Below are 23797 nucleotides of genomic sequence, written 5' to 3'. Positions count from 1 at the left end.
TTAGAAGCTTTAAAATCTAATTAATATTTCCATCTACATAGGCCATAATGAAATATTGCATAGCTCAGGATGCTCAAATAATGGTATCCTCATTAGGCTAGCTTTCTCTAGAATTTCAGAAACCTTTTGAAAATAATAAATTTATACCTTAAAATAATATTCCAGGATTCATCTTAAAGCAGCATAGCATGTTAAAATATATTTTTGTAGTGAACGTTTTGCTACATTTAATCTTTATACAAAATACTTAGTATTATTTCTACTGATTGTCTTCTGAATTTATTAGAACATGTGATTTTCTGAATTATATTTTGTGTTGTCTGTGGATTTCATGTCTCTTTTTTTTATTCCCATAAAGATTCCAGAGCTTATTTTATTAGAGATCTTCATACGTTTCTTCTTACAAATGACTTTATTGAGGTATACGTGTTGTATTTAGTGTTAAGCAGGTTCTTCAGTTCTTTGGTCTTTAGCTGCATGCATTTTCTCACAGGTTAACATTTCCACAATTAACCCCAGCTTTCAAGTCAGAATAGTAACTTGGTCAGCACAAGCACATTTGGAAGGAAATAAAAACTTGTCTAAAAAATACTAACACTTGGATGACTCTGAGAGAAGAGCACCCAGGGAATTTTCTGAATTTCCTTCATGGCTGACTTGGGATACACTTGCATTGTCAGAGAGTCTTGACCTCCCTCGTTGATGCCTATTGATTATGATAATCACTCCCCTTCTCCTGCAGGCCATGGAGGCACAGATACAGAACTTTGGACAGACACCATCTCAGTTACTTATTGAGCCACATCCACCTCGGAGCTCTGCCATGCACCTGGTAAGACATATCAACTTGTTGAAATTTTCTTTCTTATAGCTGGATATACATCAAATAAAAGTTATTTTTTAACATTTTTAAAGGCTTCTCAGTATATTGGTTAACTTTTTACCTAGGTATTTATTGATACCCTAGAGAGAAACAGAGAAGAGAGTACAGTCTTGCTGAAGCTAGCTCAAAATTTGGGGTTCACAAAATAGCCATCTTCTCTGACTATCTGCCTCAACATAAACTCATTCATACACATGCAGTCTTAAGTACACCCACACAAAAATTAGGTTCAATTTATAAATTAGTATGAAAAACATATAAACAAAACATATTGTCCAATTTAATCTTTTTGGGCAAGGTGAGATAAGGGCAATAGATCATTTTAAGAAAAGATACATAGAAGTAATTTATGGTCACCACAGAGTGGCAGTTGAACAGAGGGGTTAAGAACAAGGGCTCCAGAGCCAGAGGTGGGTGACATACCATCTCCACCACTAACTAGCGAATGACTTAGGCAAGGTATATTTAACTTCTCTTTACATTTCATCATACCTGAGAGTTTCATTACTCAATATGTATGCCACTTAGACTAGCACCTGGCATGTAATAAGTTCTCAATAAACATTAACTGGTGTCACCAATCATCATTAGCAATTTAAGTTAAATTTTCCTTTTCCATTTGCAATGGAAAAAATAATATTATTTTGCTTTTTTAATTTCTTTATTAAGGTATTACACATGTGTCCTCATCCCCTCATTAACCTCCCCCCCCCCCAATCCTGCACTCACCCCCATGTTGTCTGTGTCCATTGATTAGGCTTATATGCATTCATACAAGTCCTTTGGTTGATCTCTCCCACTTACCCCCACCCTTTCCTACCTTCCCTGTGAGGTTTAACAGTCTGATCAATGCTTCTCTGTCTCTGGATCTGTTTTTGTTCATCAGTTTATGTTGTTCATTATATTCCATGAATGAGTAAGATCATGTGATATTTATCTTTCTCTGACTGGCTTATTTATCTTAGCATAATGCTTTCCAGTTCCATAGATGCTATTGCAAATGGTAAGAATTTCTTCTTTTTTACCTCAGTATAGTATTCCGTTGTGTAGAAGTACCACAGTTTTTTAATCTACTCATCTGCTGATGGGCATTTAGGCTGTTTGCAAATTTTAGCTATTATAAATTGTGCTGCTATGACCATAGGGTGCATATATCCTTTCTGATTGGTGTTTCTTGATTCTTGGGATATATTCCTACAAGTGGGATCACAGGGTCAAGTGGGAGTTCCATTTTTAATTTTTTGAGGAAACTCTATACTGTTCTCCACAGTGGCTGCACCAGTCTGCATTCACACCAGCAATGCACTAGGGTTCCTTTTTCTCCGAATCCTTGCCAACACTTGTCGTTTGTTGATTTGTTGATTATAGCCATTCTGACATATGTGAGATGGACCACATTGTTGTTTTGATTTGCATCTCTCTGATGATTAGTGACTTTGAGCATGTTTTTATATGTCTTTTGGCCTTTCTTCTGTCTTCTTTCCAGAAATATCTATTTAGATCTTTTGCCCATTTTTTATTGGATTGTTAATCTTTCTTTTATTAAGTTGTATGAGTTCCCTGTAAATGTTGCAGATTAAACTCTTATCAGTGATAACATTGGCAAATATGTTCTCCTATTCACTGGGCTTCCTTTGCTGTGCAAAAGCTTTTTATTTTGGTATAATCCCATTTGTCTATTTTCTCTTTACTTTCCATTGCCCTCGAAGCAGTATCAATGAAGAAATTGTTTCAGCATATGATATTTTGCTGCCTGTAAATTCTTCTAGAATTTTTATGGTTTCCCATCTTATTTTTAAGTCCTGTATCCATTTTGAGTTTATTTTTGCATATGGTGTAAGTTGGTGATCTAGTTTCATTTTTTTGCATGTATCTGTCCAATTTTCCCAACACCATTTGTTGAAGAGAAGGTCTCGACTTCATTGTTTGCTCTTGCCTCCTTTATCAATATTAATTGGGCATAGTGGTTTGGGTTGATTGCTGGGTTCTGTATTCTTTTTCATTGATCTATATCTATTCTTTTGCCAGTACCAGGCTGTTTTGAGAACAGTGGCTTTGTAATACAGCTTGATACTGTTATTGAGATCCCACCTACTTTGTTCTTCTTTCTCAGAATTGCTGCAGCTATTTGGGGTCCTTTTTTATTCCAGATGAATTTTTGGAGAGGTCGTTCTAGGTCTGTTAAAGACAACACAATGAAATGCCATTATTATTTTAATGGGGAGTGCATTGAATCCGTAGACTGCTTTGGGTAGTATGGACATTTTGATGATGTTGATTCTGCCAATCCATGATCACAGTATATTCTTCCATCTGTTTACATCTTCCTCTATCTCTTTTTTTCAGTCTCCTCTAGTTTTTCATATATAGGTGTTTTACCTCCTTAGTTAAGTTTATTTCTAGGCATCTTAATTTTTTTGGTATGATTGCAAGTGGGATTGCTTTTTTAGTCTCTCTTTATGTAAGTTCACTGTTGGTATAAAGAAATAGCATAAATTTCTTGGCATTAATTTTGTATCCTGCTACTTTGCCAAATTCATTTATTAAGTCGAATAACTTTTTTGATGGAGTCTTTAGGGTTTTCTATGTACAGTATCATGTCATCTGTGAATAAGGACAATTTTACTTCTTCCTTTCCAATTTAGATATCTTTTATTTCTGTCTGATTACAATGGCTAGTACTTCCACCATTATGTCAAACAGGAATGGTGAAAGTGGGCATCCCTGTCTTGTTCCTGTTTTTCGGGGAAATGGTTTTAGTTTTTGCCCATTGAGTATGATGTTGGCTGTGGGTTTCTCATATAAGGCTTTTATTATGTTGAGGTATGATCCTTCTATTTCTATCTTGCTGAGAGTTTTGACCAAGAAAGGATGTTGGATTTTGTCAAATGCTTTTTCTGCAACCATTGATATGTCTATGCGATTTTTATCTCTCAGTTTGTTTATGTGATGTATCACTTTTGTTGATTTGAGGATATTGTACCATACTTGCATTCCCGGAATAAATCCTACTTGGTTGTGGTGTATGATCTTTGTGATGTTCTTCTGGAGTCGATTTGCTAGAATTTTGTTGAGGATTTTTGCATCTATGTTCATGAGGGATATTGGCCTGTAATTCTCTTTCATTGTGTTGTCTTTAACTGCTTTTGGTATTAGGGTAATGCTGTCTTCGTAGAGTGAGCTTGGAAGTGTTCCTTCATCTTTATTTTTTTGGAATAGTATGAGGGGAATAGGTTTTAGTTCTTCCTTAAATGTTTGGTAAAACTTCCCTGTGAAGCTGTATGGCTGTGGGCTTTGTTTGCTGGGAGCTTTTTGATGACTGCTTCAGTTTCTTCCATAGTTATTGGCCAACAATCCTTTGTATTTCTGTGGGGTCTGTTGTTATTTTCCCTCTTCCATTTATGATTTTGTTTATTTGGGTCCTCTCTCTTTGCTTCTTGGTGAACTTGGCTAGAGGTTCATAAATTTTGTTTATCCTTTCAAGAACCAGCTCATGTCATTGATCTCTTGTATTGTTTTTGGTCTTTATGCCATTTATTTCTCTCTGATCTTTATTTTTCTCCTTCCTTCTGCTCACTCTAGGCTTTTCTTGTTGCTTTCTGTCTAATTCTTGGAGTTGTAGAGTTAGAGGATTTATTATCATTTTTTTCCTTGTTTTTTGAGGTAGGCCTGTAGTGCTATAAACTTCCCTTTTAGGATTGCTTTCATTGTGTCCCATAGATTTTGGATTGTTGTGTTTTTATTGTCATTAGTTTCCAAGATGTTTTTAATTTCTTCTTTGATCAATTTGGTAACACAATCATTCTACTTAATAAAAGAGTAGTATGCAAATTAACCATCACTCCACTGTACCCACCAGCCACACCCACCAGCCAATCAGAGTGAGTATGCAAATAAACCCAATCAAGATGGCTACAGTCACAGAGAGCAGGAAGAAGGCTTGGATTTCCCAAGCAATGGAAGAAGCCAAGCTTTCCACCTGCCCTTGCCAGCCTAAGCCTCCACTCAAGGCTACAAAATTTCAATTATAGAAGGTAAACAAATCCAAACAGAAATGTTGGCAGCCATGGAGCTGAAAAGAGCAGGAGGCTAGGGTGCCCCCAGCAATGGAAGAAGAAAAAGTTTCCGCACAGCCTGGCCAGCCCAGGCCTCTGCTTAAGGCTACAAAGTTTTAATTATAGAAGGATAATAAACTCCAACAGAAATGTCTGCCACCATGGAGTGAGCAGGAGGCTTGGCTCTGCTCCATGCTACAAAGTTTCAGTTGTAGAAGGTAAATAAATTCCAGATACAAGGGCCTCCATTTGGGTTGCCAGGGGGCATGGCTGGCCTGAAAACCACCTCAAGCCCCTCGTTCAGGCTGCCCCACACTCCAAGGTAACCCCCACCCTGATCTGGGACACTCTTCAAGGCAAACCAGCTGGCCCCCACCCATGCACTAGCCCTCTACCCTATCTAATAAAAGAGTAATGTGCAGATTGACCATCACTCCAACACACAATATGGTTCCTCCCATGTGGTCAAAGATCCCGCCCCCATGTGTACGTAAGATGGCCACCAGAAGATGGCCAGCAGGGGAGGGCAGTTGACTCTGTTTCTTATTGCACCCAGGTGCATGCAATAAGAAACAGAGTCAAGTCACTGGTGCTCAGTGTTGCCTCCCTGTGAATCGGGGTCCTGGTCAGCTTGGGGGACTGGGTTGCACAGGAGGTCAGCAGGAGGTCCCCTCCTGTGCTCTGGAAAACAGACTTTTGTGTGCGCTTGCCCAGAATTAAGTCAGGTGGCACTGCCACCCTGCAAGGCTTTGGGTTTGGTCTCATGATTGCATTGCAGAGAACAAATTCCCAGTGTCTACGCACTCCAAGGCTCAAATTCCTGTAGCGAAGCTGCAGCCAATGCGAGGGGCACGTCTATCAGTTACTACGGCTCTGCCCATGATCCTGCTGGGAGGGGAAAAGCTCTGTGACTCGCAGAAATCTATGGCAGGAACGTCTGGATTCTTAGTGTCTGTGGATCTGCAGCTGTGGTCGCAGGTCTCTGTCCCCAGTGGCTGCAGGGTCCTGGTTTGTGTCTTAGATCGTACTGGGTGGTGCTGAGGCCAGGATCCTAGTCTCAAGCATCTGTTTCTCAAGATGGCATGGTCTCTGTGCTCGCACTGGCTACCCTGGAGTGTCTGTATTGGAGTGGGGCTCTGCCATCTAAGACTGCCTGGTTTGGCAGCCCCTCAGAAGACCTGCAGAATCTAACTGTCCCTAGCTAATACACACACACACCACACACATCCACATACTCTATTGTTCCCTCACTCTCTCACACTCTCTCCTTCCTTATCTTTCTGCCGGTCACCATCTTCCTTCCTCTATTATTTTTATTTTCATAACAAAGCAGTCCTTTTTTCAATTTATTAGCAAATAAAGGATATTTCCTTCTTTATCTAATTTGAAGAAAATAAAAATTTCTGATAAACTTATTTAGATTTTTTTAAAAGATAAGTTTTACTATTGTTTCTCTAATAAAAAATGCTGTGAGATAAAAATGTATTTGCACAAAATGTGATGAATTATAGCTTATCAGTTTTTCTAGACAGTTATCAAGGCAGCAAATACCCTAATTTGGGAAAAAGAGCTCTGGAATATGGTTCATAATGCAGGCATACACAAAGTTATAATTTGTTATGCTATGATGGAAGTATTTTTACACCTTTCATTTATTCTGTCAGTTGCTTAACAAATTTGTATTGAGCCCCTTCCCTGTATCAGACATGTTGGTAAGCATTGGCAATATAATGAGTACTGTATTGAGGCAAATAAGTACATCTTCTATACCTTCAAGGAGTCAATAGAGAAACTCCTAGTGAGCTACATAAGTAAGTGTTTGTATGAAAGCATTTTATTCTTCGGTGCACAAAATCTGTACATGGGTAGGGTTCTTAGGCCTAGCCAGTGATCAGGCGGATCAAGTTCCCCACCTTCCCACCTCCTTCCCTCACTCCCTCAGTGCCCTGCCATGGTCCTCGCTGCCCCCATGGTCAGCACACATAGCAAGTGATCAAACTCCAGATCTGCTGTTTGAACTCCCAAGGGGACGATTTGCATATTTACCCTTTTATTATATAGGATAATGGCTCAACCAATTTTAGCCCCTTGATTAGTTGCTAATGAACTCTTCTGATTGAATGGTTCCTTGTGTGTGACAGAGCAGAAAGGACTGTACCAAGTGTACTTTCCCATACAAACACCCAGTCATAGTGTAGATATAGACTCTCCAGCCTTCAGATGAAGCATTTTTAATAAACTGTCCAAGATAATATATCTTAACATCTTACTTTATGAAATACTTTGGAAGAAGAGTTTATTCCTGAGTTAGTTTTCTCTGTTTAATAATCTACACTAATAAAAGAGTAAGATGCAAATTGACCGTACCTTCACAATGCTCTCCTGCCAATCAGGAGTGAGTATGCAAATTGGCCCAACAAAGATGGCAGGTTAATTTGCATACTCAGGTGCTGAGCAGCTGGGGGCAGGGAGGGACAGGCATTCCACACTGCCCCAGCCACTCTGGGCCTCTGGACAGCTTGGGAAGTTGGAAAGGCAGTTCCAGGTTGGAGTGAAAAGGCAGCTCCGGCCAGAGTGAAGACGGTGTTGGAAGCCAGGGAAAAGAAGGCCTATTCCTGCATGAATCTTCATGCATTGGGTCTCTAGTAATAATAATAATAATAATAATAATAATAATAATAATAATAATAATATTTATCCTGGATTTATGCCTTGTTAGAATTCATTACTTTTCTAGAGGAAATTGTTAGAGACTAAATTGACCTGGAACTGTTTATAAAGAATATGTAAGCTTTTTAAGTTCATGTATCCGAGAATTCATATATATAGCAAACAATTACAAAACATGGATGAGAGCTAAATAATGTTTATTCCCAGGATCCCTATTTTGTGTTTTTAATAATAGTATTTATAGTGTTTTATAGTACTTAATAGTAGTACTTGTAGTATCTATTATCTCTTAAGTCATATCCTCAATGTTTGAGAAACAAAGGTTTAAAAATTAAAAGCGGGTTATCCCTCAGTAAGCTCACAGTACAGACTGGGGAAAGGAGGCATGGGCCATAAGCAGTCAGTACTGCCACAGTAGAAATGTATGTAAAGCTCTGTCAAGGGAGGCTATTATGTTGACCCCAGGTCAACCTGGTAAAAAATGAAAATATCAATCTGTGTACTTTATATTTTATGTAAACAGTGTCAGTAACTGACTTGACTAATTTTCCCATAAACCTGATGTTTTAATTGCATTGAATACTTATGCTACATCATGTGCACATAACTATAAGCTAACTTCTTACATTGTAGTCTGGTGGTACTTCCATGGAGATTGGTTGTTAAGAATTGAGTATCCTCCGTCAATGACTACCAGAGTCCCTGCTCTCTTTTCTCTGTGCTGTCTTCAGAGTACCAAAGTTAGCATTGTTTTGTTCTCTGTGTGCTCATGCTAACCTCATGCTCCCCAGAACTTTCACTAACTGTGTTATCCCTTTTGTTTTCTTTTGCTCTCTTCCCTTTCTATTCAACAGTGTTTCCTTCCACAGAGTCCACTCATGTTTAAAGATCAGATGCAACAGGATGTGATCATGGTGCTGAAGTTTCCATCAAATTCTCCAGTAACCCATGTGGCAGCTAACACACTGCCCCACCTGACTATCCCTGCTGTGGTGACCGTGACCTGCAGCAGACTGTTTGCAGTGAATCGATGGCACAATACAGTAGGTAGGTGTCTCTAAGAAAGTCACTTGCTAAGTGGTTCTTAAAAACTGCAATTAAGGTAACATATGTGCCAATTCAGGCAAGGTACACTGCCAAATTATCATCAAAAACAGCAGAGTAAATAATTGGCAGACTTAACTGTATGACACTTTTCTGCCTTATCTGCTGCTATATTTTAATACAGAATTTTAATACAGATCATGTGTTCAATACATCTTTGATAAATAGAAGCAGTTCTTCAAATCAGTCAGGTCCTTACACCATATTCTATATACCCCCAGAAAAAAAAATTTTTTTCCCCATATTAAATTTTCCCATATTTGCTAAAGAAATTAATGAAGTAAAAGAAAGAGGATTTGAAACAATTATCAAGAAAATGCAGATTCAAACTCTCCTTTTTTTACTTCATTAATTTCTTTAGCAAATCTTTGAATGGCCACTGTGTGTCAGATAGTCTTGAGCATATAGCAATGAAAAATATAAACACCATTTTTCTCCTTGTAAAGCTAAGAGTCTTTGACAAAAGAAAAATCTAAGTTATTCAGTAATCTCACATGTGTTTTCTCCAAACTCATTCCTGAAAATTCCAGCAAGTTCATCTTGAAGTAATATAATTCTGTCATAAAACCTAGACATATTGGTACTTATTTAATCAGAACAGAAGTGGATGTGACCAAATTATTTACTTGGCTCAGTTCACCAGTTAAGATCTCTCTGGAAGCCCCAGGATTCCCACTGTAGCCAGGACTGAACAGATGAGCTATGGTGAATTAACTGAAATCTTTCTAGTCTGTTGATTTCTGTATTGTTCTGAAAAATAGTCATTTATAGCATAAATTAGTCTCCTGAAAGCTTCTAAGTAAATCTATTTTACAGTTTTTGGCAATGTTATCAACATGGAGGTGGAACTACTTCCATTCAATCAGTAAAGTATAGCAAACATCTTCAAAGATACAGGGTTGGGCAAAAGTAGGTTTATCATTGTTTATTATGGAAATAATATAATAAGTAATAATAATAATAATACAAGAATAACCTTTGTATCTCACATACTCACAACTGTAAACCTACTTTTGTCCCATCCTGTATATGACTATTCGCAGGAATCTTAGCCTCTAGACCTGTTTTGCAGTGGGAGAAAATTATGAAGGACTAAATTTTAGACTTGTTCAAAAGCATTATATGTTATACTAGTGGCCTGGTGCACAAACTCATACACATTGAAAGGAAATTAATTAGAAGAAATATTTTAATATCACTATTCACCCTTTCTGTATAATAGAAGTGTCAACCAAATTCACGATCGACAATGACAGATCAAAACACACATGTGTAATTGGCGTCAGTAAGAGCTTTATATGTATCACGCATGCATGAGTCAACTTAGCCTTTTTATAAATATAGAATAGACTTTCTTAATTAGGCCTTATTTCTGATTTAGCTAAACTTTTTACAGCCCCGTGAAGCACCCCAACTTCTCTTTCAGGTAATTGTTAGCAACACAGCAGTAAATATCAACATGAAGCAGATTATTATTGTTGAGCACACAGGAAGAACTAAGGGTAAAATATTTAACTGCAGCAGTTTTTGACTGAATTCTGCACAGTGAGAAAACCTAAAGTCATTTTCAAGATCCATCATTTTTTACTTCTTTCCAGTTAGGTCAAGTTTCTAAGCTTTCTAAATCTCTGTTTTCTAAATAGGTTTCCACTGACTCTTCTATCTACCTATTCTAGGACTTCTTGAGGATCAAATGAGATGAGGCATAGGAAAGTGCTTCACAAACATTTGGTTACAGTGTGAAATTTTACCACCTGGCTATAAAGCAAGTAGTGTTCCTGGGCTGAAGAAACTGAAAGAAGGCTAGTTGTTAGGGAGAGGAAGCCAGGCGTTGCTACATGACATCATTACCTGGTGGCCACAGCCACTATTTCCAGGCTAGGCTGGACCGAGGGACTCATTTTGTGCCATGGGGTCTTGGCAGCATTGGCTGCAATTTGATGGGGTGTCATTCTGGGGTGGTGGTAGGGCTTGTGTCTCACTTGGTGGAAACCGAGTGTTGCTTTGTGGGCCCCAGGTCTGTGGAACTATTTCTCTGTAAATGGCCATTGCGTATCACTGCAGCTCCTGCATTGAGCATCTTCCCCCTGGTAGTCAGTGAGTGTCATAGCAACCAGTCGAATGGACACTTAGCATATTAGGTTTTTATATATTTAGATAATCACATGTAATAAATTATGACTGCTGACCTCAATCAAGCCCCAAAACAATCCTCTGAAGGAAGCTTTTACTGAGTTTAAGATTTGAGGTGTGGCTCAGGTTTATGCCTTTAGTTGTCTTGTCCTATATTGAAAGAAGGCCCTCTTGGGAGGCAGCTCCATCTTTCCATCTGCCCGTGCCTAGGTGAACCTGTGCTCAAACACATCGCTGTTTGCAGGCATAACCTTTCTTAGATTTCAGCCAGCAACCTTAGCTGTATTTTGGGTTCAAGAAATGTTATGATCATCTATTTTATCCAGTTTTTTGTTATAATATTAACACTCTTTCTAGCTTTCTACATTCTACATCCTAAGTGGAAACTAGCAATCTTTATTGTAATGATTTCTTAAAAGACTGTCTACAAAGACATTTGATGGGACTTAATCATTCTCATAAAAATTTATCAAATAACCTGTAAGTAAATGTATATTTTATATGTATATTTTGTATAATCATCATAAAATATTGCTGATTAGGAAAGGCCCCTTTTCTGATAATTTAATGGTAGTTTTCTCTTTTTATTTAATCTGTAGGCCTCAGAGGAGCTCCAGGGTACTCCTTGGATCAAGCCCATCATCTTCCCATTGAAATGGATCCACTCATTGGTATGCTAAAAACAAAAATATATTTTCATAGATGCTGATTGTCCACAAATGATAGTTGAATGATATTTTTATGCCGCAAAATTAATGTGCTAATAATGTCAAATTACTAGTAAAGAGCTGTGAAAATCATAATATACCATCTAAGAACTTTTTTGGTATTAAACAATTATTTGTGGCTTTCTTTTATGTTTTAGGAAGTCATTTTAAGTTGGTTCTAAACAAGGCACATATTTCCAAACTCTTCTTCCTTTCATCCTAAACTAGTCTTTTACAGCTTGATATTATTTAAAATATATAAAGGCTCAAAGAGATTATTAAAGTAAACTAATTCTGAAAAACATTTTTATGAATCTTTAGTAGAGATAAAATATTTTTTAAATTAAATATTTCATATAAATCACAAGCTCATGAGCTATAATTCTTTGCAGAAGTTATTACATATATTTTAAATTATCACACACATCTTTATTATTCATATGATCCAGAACAAGCTTCTCAATCTTTCTAGGCCTCAGTTTCATATCTGCAAGATGGTTTATAATACTAATGTTGGTTTTGCCTATTTCAGGTGATCATGTAGAAAACTAAATTAAGGGGAAAAATTTTTATGAAATATTAAGCCATATACAAGTAATAGTACTTTTTTCTTATATTAATTCACCCTTTACCTATGAACCCAGAAATAAGATAGAGAGAGCCATGTCAGTCAGGTATATCCCTATATAAAATAGCATTTATATGTCTTTGGGAGGTTATAAGGTTTAGTACCAGGAATATTTTTAGAGTCTAGCTATATCAAGAAAGATTGACAATGTCACATACAAGTAGAGTAGAACCATGGAAAAATTAATAGCTGTATTAGAATAAATAAAGGACCAATTATATAGTTATACTAGTGGCCCAGTGCATGAAATTCATGCATAGAGGGAGGGGTTCCCTCAGCCCAGCCTAAACCCTCTCCAATCGGGGACTCCTTGGGGGATGTCTGACTGCCAGTTTAGGCCCAGGCTCAGGCCTAAACTGGCAGTCAGACATCCCTCTAGCAATCTGGGACTGCTAGCTCCTAAATGCTCACCTACCTTCCTGCCCCTAATTGCCTCTGCCTGCCTTCCTGATCACCCCTAACTGCCCTCCCTTGATGGCCTGATCTTGCCCCCAACTGCCTCTGCCTGCCTGATCTCACCCCCAACTACCCTCCCCTGCCGACCTGATATCGTTCCTAACTGCCCTCCCCTGCCATCCTGCTCTTTCCCGAAACTGCCCTCCCCTGTAGGCCTGATCAAGCCCCCAACTGCCCTCCTCTGCTGGCCAATTTGGTTCTGAATGGTTGGTTTCTATGACAGTCAGGGTCAAAAGCTCTGCCTCCTAGGCAGCCATTACCTCCTCATACTTAACCCAGATTGGGTTCTGATTGGTCGGTTTCTATGCCAGTCAACATAAAAAACTCTGCCTCCTAGGCAACCATTGGCTCCTCACAGTTGATCCAGATTTGGTTCTGATTGGAAGTCAGTGTCTCTGGGCCTATCAACAGGGCCTGATCAGAAAGGTGGGGCTGATCAGCAGCCCTGGTGGAGGCCCGGAGAGAAATGGAGGTGTGTATGCTAGCAAGACTGGGTGAGAAAGAGAGAGGCAAGTGCTGATCAAAAGCTGCCACAGAGGTTAAGGATCAGTTCCTGCTTTTCTCTTCAGGCTTCTCTGAGGGAGCTCTCTTCAGCCCTCTCTGCTGAGGGTGCTGCCCTGATTTGCAGCCCCCTCAGCAGTCATTGCTGGGGCACCTCACCTGCAGCAGAAGCAGTGGCAACCCATCACTGACTGTAAGACTGACTTCCGGTTGGTCGAGCCTCGGTCATTACTGGTCATTATGACCCAGGGTTTTTATATATTAAGATATAATTACCAGTAGCCTGGTGCACAAATTCATGCACATTGAAAATAAATTATTTAGAATAAATTTTACTATTGTTATTCGCCCTTTCTCAATAATAGATGTGTCAACTAAATTCACAATCAACAATGACAGATTAAAACACATGTTTGCGATTGGCACCAGCGAGAGCTTTATATGTATCATGCATGTGCAAGTTAACTTAGCCTTTTATAGATATAGAATAAACTTGCTTAATTAGACCTGCTTTCTGATTTAGCTAAACTTTTTACATTCCAATGAAGCACCCCAACTTCTCTTTCAGGTAATTGACAGCAAAACAGTAGTAAATATCAACATGAAGCTGATTATTATTATAAAGCATGCAGGGAAAACAAAGGGTAAAATATTTAACTGCAGCAGTGTTTGACTATATTCTGTACAGTGATAAAACCTAAAATCATTTTCAAGGTCCACCATTTCTTACTTCTTTTCAGTTAGGTCAAGTTTCTAAACTTTCTAAATCTTCATTTTCTAGCTAATGGAAAGAAAATAGGATTCCACCAAGTCTCCTATCTACCTATTTCAGGACTTCTTTGAGGATCAAATGAGATGAGGCATAGAAAAATGCTTCACAGACATTTGGTTACAGTGTGAAATGTTTCCACCTGGCTATAAAGCAAGTCGTGTTCCTGGGCTGAAGAAAATGAAAGGAGGCTAGCTGCTAGGGAGAGGAAGCTGGGCGTTGCTACGTGAGGTCATTACCGGGACAGTTGGGCACTTAGCATATCAGCATATAGATAGATAGATAACTTACAGAGTGTTTAAGTGACTTAGGATCTTTAATTTTCTTTGCTACCTTTTTTGCAGTTTTTTTAATTGTTTATCTTCTCTAGTAAATATTATTATAGTGTTAGTAGATCCCCACAAATAGTAGCGCATAGATTTAATTAGTGTTAGAGAGTGATGGCGATCTTCTACATCACATTTTCTGTTTCAGAATTCAGCCCATAGATTTAGCCTGAAAGGGCGGTGTAGAGTAAGAGATAGACTGGCATACAGACAGGCACTAGGAAAATCAGATTGTGTTTGTGTTCTTGACTTTATTCAGATCCCAGTTCTGTCCACTGACACTTGGCCTGTCTCTTTCCTCTTCAGTTCCTCTCCCATCTTTTTCATTTCTCTGGTCCCCTGCCAGCCCATTCTGGAAAGGCCTTCTGTTTGTTGACAATCCAAGTCTTTAAAGCTACTGACCTAAATGTTCCTGTGAAACTGCCCATATAGCAACACCCCTTGTTCAAATCTCTATCCTCTTTTTATATGAATTGTAAATCCTATCAGAAAATGACAGATTGTTGAAAATATTAAGATATTTTTTCCTTATATAGTATATCTCAGACAGTATTATTCCTCATTAATGTTGAACATGTGGACACTAATGAACTTGTGTATAGTAAACATATATGAAATTAAGTGCATTTAGATATTGTTATTATTTTATTTTAAAGTCATTATCTTGAATTCCTTATATTGTATTTATTGGTGGAGGAAGAATTTACATTTATGACAATTTTTAAATATGTAATGTGCTTTATAAATAATCACTGCTACTAAAAATGTTTCTATTCCTCATGGGTAAATATAAAATATTAACCTATAAACTCTTATTAAAACCTTTTTACACAAATGAAGAATAAAAGTATTACATCTATAAATGCTTGATGAAACTTGTATGAAATATTTTTTTTTCTATTTACATTTAGCTAATAACTCTGGTGTGAACAAACGGCAGATCACAGACCTTGTTGACCAGAGTATACAAATCAATGCACATTGTTTTGTGGTCACAGCGGATAATCGCTATATTCTCATCTGTGGATTCTGGGATAAGAGTTTCAGAGTTTATTCTACAGAAACAGGTACCCTTTGATTTGAAATACATTATTCTCTTTAAAATGCCTATTCTTATATTTAAATCGTAAAATGAAATCATAATAATACAAGCATTTTTATCTTGAGTGCCAAGATCCAAATTAAATTTTTACATTATAAGTTAATAACTATTTATCATGCTATCCATTCTGAACTTTAGCATGATCCCTGATTTTACAAAGGGGACTGTTGTCCCCTTCCAAATCAAATCTAGTAAAATACCTTAAATCTCTTTTTGGTCTGGCCCAAACAAAAATCATCATTGTGTTATCTTATAAGTCCTTTTCTAAAAATCCCAAGTGATAGTCTTGTATTATTTTTCAGAAGCAATTCAAGAAAGCAAATCTATCACTATAATTTAATTATTTTACAAATTTGTATGTCTATAGGGTCACTTTTCAAAAATATCTTATATAATAAAGAGATAATATGCAAATTGACCATCACTACAACATACAGGATGGCCACCCCCATGTGGTCAAAGATGGATGCCCATGTGGTCAAAGATGGATGCCCCCATGTGGACACAAGATGGCCACCACAAGATGGCCAGCAGGGGAGGGCAATAATGGATGATCAAGCCAGCAGGGGAGGATAGTTGGGAGGGACCAGGATTGCAGGGGAGGGCAGTTGGGGACAACCAGACTAGAGGGGAGAGCAGTGAGGGGCAACCAGGCCAGCAGTTGGGGGGGACCAGTCATGCAGGGGAGGTTAGTTGTGGGGTACCAGGCCTGTAGGGGGGCAGTTGGGACAGACAAGGCCAGCAGGGGAGGGCAGTTAGGGGTGACCAGGCCAGCAGGGGAGAGTAGTTGGGGGATACAAGGCTTGCGGGGGGGCGGGGGGGTGTTGAGAAGGACAAGGCCTGTAGGGGAGGGGAGTTGGGGGGACCAGGCCTGCAAGGGAGGGCAGTTGAGAGTGACCAGGCTCATAAGGGAGAGCAGTTAAGGGTGACTAAGCTAGCAAGGGAGGGCAATTGGGGGAGACCAGGCTGGCAAGGGAGGGAAGTTAGGAGTGACCAGGCCAGCAGGGGAAGAGAGTTAGGGGCAATTGGGCTGACAGGTGAGCAGTTAGGTGTCTATCAGGCTGACAGGGAGTGGTTAGGGAGTGATCAGGCTGGCAGGCAAAAGCAGTTAGAGGCATTTAGGCAGGTAGGCAGGTGAGCAGTTGGGAGCCAGCAGTCCTGGATTGTGAACGGGATGTCTGACTGTCCATTGAGGCCCAATCCCACCAGAGTCCCAGCTTGAAGAGGGTTCAGGCTGGGCTGATGGAAACACACACTCCCTTGTATGAATTTCATGCACTGGGCCTCTGGTCCTATATAATCCTATATAATAAATAGTTAATATGCAAATTGACCATTACTACAACACACAAGATGGCTGCCCCCATGTGGCCAGAGATGGATGCCCCCATATAGATACAAGATGTCCAGCACAAGATGGCCAGCTGGGGAGTGCAGTTGGGAGGGACAAGGCCTGCAGGGAAGGATAGTTAGGGGCAACTGGGTCAGTAGGGGAGGGCAGTTAGGGGTGACTGGGCCAGCAGGGGATGGAAGTTGAGAGTGGCCAGACCTGCAGGGAAGGGCAATTAGGGGGGAATAGGCCAACAGGAGAGGATAGTTAGGAGTGACCAGACTGTCAAGGGAAGGAAGTTAGGGGTGACCAGGACAGCAAGGGAGAGCAGTTGGGGCAACCAGGTCAGCAGGGCAGGACAGTTAGGAGTGACCAGACTGGCAAGGGAGGACAGTTAGGTGTGACCAGTTCAGCAGGGAAGAGCAGTTGGAGGTGATCAGGCTTACAGGGTAGGACAGTTAGGGGTTACTAGGCCTGTAGGGGAGGTCAGTTGGGAGCAACCAGGCCAGCAAGGAAAGTCAGTTAGGGGTGACCAGGCTTGCAGGGGAGGGCAGTTAGGGGCAATTGGTCTGGCAGGGGAGCAGTTAAGCGTGATCAGGCTGGCAGGTAGAAGCGGTTAGGGGCAATCAGGCAGGGAGGCAGGCGAGCATTTGGGAGCCAGCAGTCCTGGATTGTGAGGCCTAACGGGCAGTCAGACATCCCTTGAGAGGTCCCAGATTGTAGAGGGTGAAGACTGGGCTGAGGGATACCTCTCCTCTTCCCTGTGCACAAATTTTATGCACCAGGCCTCTAGTAGTAAAATAAAGCTCTTGCCATTTATAGAAAAATAGCAAAAGAATTAAATCTGCTGTTTCTGTGTTTCAGGGAAATTAACTCAGATTGTATTTGGCCATTGGGATGTAGTCACCTGTTTGGCCAGGTCTGAGTCCTACATAGGTGGGGACTGCTATATTGTGTCAGGGTCTCGAGATGCGACCCTGCTTCTCTGGTACTGGAGTGGGCGACACCATATCATTGGAGACAACCCTAATAGCAGTAAGTATTGTCTAAAGCTGTCCTATCAAACTATAAATTCATTCATGAAAGTTGGTTGGCAAAAATTTCTATTGGCATGTAGCTTTATTCAATGTGTAAAAAAGAGAAGGTATAATGACTTTTAGCCTGGAGATGCTCCCAAGTCCCTTCACATTGGCATTCTGCTTAGCTGCCCTTCCTTTATCTCCAAATGCCCCTGTCCTTCAGAAATGTCGTATAGTGTCAACTGATTCATTAAACCTCATGCAGTTTCTCCCAGGTGAATATATTCTCTCCCTCCTCTGAATGTCCATAAAGTTTTATTTGTACCTCAGTGAGGACATTTACTACTTTCTGCCATGTAGTATAGTAACTATCTCCTTGTATTCATTTAACATGATTGAGAACCCACTTCAGAATAGTCATTGAGAAGGCAAAAAATTAATAAGGGGGTTTCTTTGCTTGGGATGATTCCTAAGTGTTTTTATTCAATAGTGCTCTTTAAGATTTTCTATAGGGGGGAAAAATGGGAATCTAGAGTAAAATAATTTTAGAAAATACCAGATATACTCTTATTTGCTATGAAGCTATAAAAATCCTACACAAATAAATCTGTTAACAGTTGTTTAATCTACAGTTTTCCAAAGATGTTTTTTCATGGAACCTTTGTTCATGGGAAATCAGTTATTGTTCCTTGGAATTGTTGTTTTGAGGACGTACTGAAGTGTGTCATGAGTCTCCCCCTTTCCATTTGAAGCCTCTGATTCCTGGCATAGTAGCACACATAATAGATTTTCAATAAATGGTGTTAAGTGACTGAGAACCAGAGAAGAGGATACCTAGATATAATTACTGTTTTTAATTACTAAGCTTTCAGTAGTTCAAGTTCACATGTTTATAGTAAAATAGAGAATGGTTTCTATAAAGCATTGGTAATCACAAGTACCTAAACCAAGGTTATTATAATTATAATTCATACATTGGTCCAAGCTTAAAGAGTACTCCAAATAAACCAAAACATGACTTATGGGAATATTGATGACTAAGAGAGATAAAAATTTCTTAAGAGTATTGGCATCTACCACTGAAATATTATAAGAATAGATGAGAAATGTGCAAGATGGTTTATTGCAACTGCATGGCTGGAGGCTGCCTTCTCTGGTCCATTCCAACCTGTGAGATAGCTGGGGATGAAACTGAATTTTACATTTACTCTTCAAGTCCCACTCACCCCCAACTCTTATGTGTTTTGACAGGAATACTGCAAAAATAGGAAATGGCTTTCAATTGATAGGAGCAAAGACGCTATCATAGTACAGAAAAAAAAAATAGATAGATGATAGATAGATAGATAGATAGATAGATAGATAGAATAGATGACCAAATATTTTGTGGGGTTTTATTCTTGCCTATAGCTACTGTTGAAGAGCAATAGATGAAGAAACAAAGTGTATTGTGAAGTAATGTCTGTTGGTGTAGATAAAAGATAGTGTGTGTATTATACATTTCAGCCTCTGTTTTATTTTTTTTAAAATATATTTTATTGATTTCTTTACAGAGAGGAAGTGAGAGGGATAGGGAGTTAGAAACATCGATGAGAGAATCATCAATCAGCTGCCTCTTGCACACTCCCCACCGGGGATGTGCCCACAACCAAGGTACATGCCCCTGATTGGAATCAAAACCGGGACCTTTCAGTCCGCAGGCCAATGCTCTATCCATTGAGCTAAACCGGTTTCGGCCAGCCTCTGTTTTAAGTTGTGAACTAAGATATAATACTGGTTTAAGGAAAAAAATTCAACATTGCTTGATTTCCAACTGGCCAAATAATTAGCTACCAATTCTACCTTATAAGAAGCATCATACTCCACATAGTAACAAATTAATGTGTGTGTGACATTTGATCTGCCAGTGATAGCTTTATTATTCTCAAGTATAGAATATTATCACATTTTTTAATCTAAATGCATTTTCACATATTTCCAATGTCTCTGTATAACAGGTAGTGTAACATTCATTAGAAAAGTTGAATTAAGCAGCAAGTCTGTTTAGTATTGTCTATTTATATTGACAAAAATTAGATTTATTATTAAATGTTTTTTAAACAGAGCACTGCTTTAAATCCAATCAATTAACATCTTCAAAATGAAGCTCAGAAATGATTAAAATTATATTTCAAAAAAGTATTTAACTCCTTAAAGCTACCATCTGGTAGTGATAAGATATTTTACATAATGTACTGCTATGGTGTAAAGAATTTTGAAGAAAAATGTTAAATTATAGTAATTATCTGTTAGTTACTTTATTCTCTAATGTTATTTTAACCCAAAAGGTGGTTAACAATTGATTATAGCTTTGATCTATCAGTTAGCAAGAAAAGTTAGATGTAGTAATATTTGGAGTGTTTAAAGTTCCTTACAACAGGAGCTATATAAATGAAAATGTTTATATTAATCCTTAAAAACAAAATTGTGAATATTGTATTTGTTAAAATGCAGCATTTTATTTGAGATTGCCCTTAAGAAATTACAGCAGCAGAAGTATCGATCAGACCATCAAACTTCAGAGGGAAGGCAGGGGAGGGGGGTAAGGGGGAGAGAACAACCAAAGGATTTGTATGCATGCATATAAGCCTAGCCAATGGACAGACAACAGAGCAGTGAGAGCAGGAGTAGGGGGATGGGGTGCCATGGGGGGATAAGGACACATATGTAATACCTTAATCAATAAAGAAAAATAAATAAATAAATAAATAAATAATAAAAAGAAAGTTACAGTAGAATATTATCAGTCTATATTTTTCAGTATTACTTCCACATATAAGAATTTATTTTTATTAATAGATATTGTCATCATTATGAACCTAAACTACTATCATAAAACCCACCTGGTCAAGACTTTATTGGACATTTAATGTGGACATATGTAATATGGATTTATTTCATGTTATCTTTAATACATGTAATGCTCTTCCATAATACACAGGCTGAGCACCTAAACTGTTAGTCAGACAACAAGCATGTATTGAATGTCTACTGTGTGTTGGTACTATTTTTTTCAAAACGTATTGGGATGACACTGGTTAACAAAATTATATAGGCTCCAAGTGCACAATTCCATAAAACATCATCTGTACACTGCATTGTGTGCTCACCACCTGAAATCAAGTCTCCATGCATCACCTTTTATCCTCCCTATACACCCTCCTCTGCCTCCCTCGAGGCCCATTCCTACAGCAATCACCACAATGTTGTCCCTGTCTTACAAGTTTTTTCTTTTTTGCTTGATTGCTCCACCTGCCACACCCAGCCCCAACTCCCAACAGCTGTCAGCCTGCTATCTATGTATGAGTCTGATTCTGTTTTGCTTGCTTATTGATTTTGTTCATTAGATTCCACATATGAGTGAAATCATATGGTACTTGTCTTTGACTGGCTCATTTTATTTGGCATAATGCTGTCCAGGTCTTATCAACAGAGGATGCTTTGGAGTCAAAATCTCTAAGCTTCTGCCGTTTACAGTAATCTATATTACACTGATCACAAAACTGCTTTTCTTGTTTGGATGTATTTATACATTACATATGTGTTATATGAATAAGGAATTACTATCAGATGATATTTAATATCATTAATATTTTGAACATCTACAAAATGCTTAGTCTTACCTCTTGGGTACAAATTGATGGTTATGTAAAAACTGCCTTCAGCTTTTTGCCATATATATAATCACAATAGGAAAAAATAATAATTAATCATACTAAGTATTTGATTAACTTGACAAATTTATGCCCTCGCTAGGGGCATAAATATTAGTGACTAGAGAGACTATATACATTGGCAGTTCACTTTTTGCACTTTTTGTAAAGGCAGTGACAGCACACACTGAATTGACTGACACATCAGGGATCAGTCATGGGTGTTGGCATAGATGTAGCCCTTGCTATCAGAAAACTCACAGTCTGAAAAAAAGATTTTTTTTTCCTCTTCTAGTTTCATCTGTTCTAGCTACCAATTCACAGGTCATAGAATCAGGCGATGTGTTTCCTATTTCATAATGCATTTCTCCTCAAGACCAAAAAGCTAGTTATGTATAAATTCATATTTAAGTGTATGATACAGTGTCCTTAGGTTTGGAGGGTTGTATATATTAACCAAGACTTGTGATTCTAGCATGAAACATAATATTCCAGTGGCTGTTAGGATTCAGAGATTAGCTTTGGTATAAAAAATGAATTGCTTTATATGTCAGAGGCTGAATCGTATTTATACAGCACCACATCAAAAGATGCATTTACTCACCTTACTTTGCACACTGCTCAAGTTACTTTAATACAGGGATGAGAAAAAGTAGGTTTACAGTTGTGAGTATGTGAAACAGTTTATTCTTGTACTGTTATTTATTAATCATTTGAACATTTCATTTGTATTATTGGTCTTATTATCGTATTATCATTATTTTATATTCCTATTTATGATTTATCTTTTAGATGGTGATGGCTGGTAATTTAACCTACTTTTGCCCACTATTGTATATTTATGCTTCTTTTGCATTATCATTATTTTTCTATGGATAGCTCTCTTAGTGCCACAGAGAAAAATAAGTAATGTTTATGGATTTTTTAGATATGGTAAGAGTTTATGGTTTTATTGTGTCAGAAATATTGTTGTGACTAAACAACTCAGAAAAAAAAGGTTTTTTTCTAATTATCTTATAGTTTCAATGAATTTATGACCAAGACGCTGAAAATTTTAAAACAGATTATTACAAAGAGTTTTAAACCATAAAAGAATAAAGAAAAAGATACCTAACATAGGTTACAGTTTAATCATAGTTGTTTTATTAATATTCTGGAGCCCTGGTACACAAAATTTATGCATGGGTAGGGTCCCTGGTTTGGCCAGTGATCAAGGCTGATTGGGACCTTCCAGCTGCCACTGCCTTCCTTTGTTCCATGCCACCTCTGGTGGTCAGAACACATCATAGCAAGTGGTCGAACTCCTGGTCAGTCAAACTCCTGAGAAGACAATTTGTATTTATTATCTAGAATTTTATACTTATAATCATTTCAAACTTGTGACTGTGAACATCAAAATGTTCTTAGATATTTAAATAGGTCCTGACTCGATAACAGGATTATAGACATGTGAAGGAACAGGTACTTTAATCTGAAACAGACTTCCACAAAAATTCTGAATTTGGAAGTGATAAAAATTAATTTTTGCACTTTAATTGGTAGCAGTCTACTGTATGAGAGAAAGAAGAGCAGAACAAGCAATTTGTGCCGAAAGCTGATTGAATTTTTTGTCAGGAAAGTTATCTTGGACTTGGCCGCTAATCCTCCTGAGCCCCTCTTTGCAATATATTACAGCCTATATCTGCCTGGTGTTCTTTAAAAAGATCAATGCTATTCCTAGAATCCCTAGAGCCTCAAATTTCATTGATCTTGGGACTTGACAGTTCTCATTATGTGTTGTATCTTCCAACAAGATAGTCACAAGATAGTCTCTTTAGCAGACTTTTAAAACACATTGGGACCTCAGCTCAAAATAAAATCTTGATTTTAAAATGTGTGGCTTTAATGTTTATACCAGATATGAGGTGCTTTATAGAGACTAGTTAATACATGTATAGAAAATTTTGAAAATCGTAGCAATAGGAAACTTTAAAGAGAATTTACTGTTCATCTTTTCAACTCAAACCTACAAATATTCTAATAATATGTATAAGACATTGGTATTGTGATTTTTCTATTTCACTTTTAAAAACAAGTATTTTAGCAATGTGTGAGCAGCAGGCACACTATGCAATGAGAACCCCATTGAAGAGGAGACTCCAGCTGTGCACACATCCCTTCCCAGGCTCCCATTGTGCATGCTTCAGCTCTGGACTCTGATCCTTCTGCCAGCCATAACCTGTCACAAAACATTGGCCAGATAACATCCCTGTCTTTGTTTTCATCCAGACTTCTTTTCAAATGACTATCCTGGTCCCCATTTCTACAACCACCACTAACCATTGGCATCATAAGAGATGAAAGCATGAGTAAAGAATAGCCCAGGTATTTCAAATGTATGCATACATATTAGATGATTAATTTGACTCATTTCTCAGAAAAT

General features: G+C 38.2%; 1 protein-coding gene across 6 annotated transcripts in view; it reads left to right on the top strand.

The window, feature by feature from the left end:
- The window catches only part of NBEA (neurobeachin), a 798235-nt gene that overhangs the window by 756538 nt on the left and 17900 nt on the right, over positions 1-23797 (top strand). For 4 of the 6 annotated variants that reach the window (XM_036455161.2, XM_036455163.2, XM_036455160.2 and 1 more), the window contains 5 exons: positions 743-832; positions 8463-8655; positions 11445-11516; positions 15144-15299; positions 17529-17699. In XM_036455161.2, the coding sequence (XP_036311054.1) occupies positions 743-832; positions 8463-8655; positions 11445-11516; positions 15144-15299; positions 17529-17699 (682 nt within the window). The remainder of the gene's footprint in view (positions 1-742; positions 833-8462; positions 8656-11444; positions 11517-15143; positions 15300-17528; positions 17700-23797) is intronic. The other 2 variants (XM_036455167.2, XM_036455162.2) reach the window with 1 other exon arrangement.

Source organism: Pipistrellus kuhlii, unplaced genomic scaffold (assembly GCF_014108245.1).
Source record: "Pipistrellus kuhlii isolate mPipKuh1 unplaced genomic scaffold, mPipKuh1.p scaffold_m20_p_3, whole genome shotgun sequence".
Taxonomy (NCBI): Eukaryota; Metazoa; Chordata; class Mammalia; order Chiroptera; family Vespertilionidae; genus Pipistrellus; species Pipistrellus kuhlii.
Note: the sequence above shows the minus strand (reverse complement) of the source record. Positions and strands in the feature narration are given on the sequence as shown.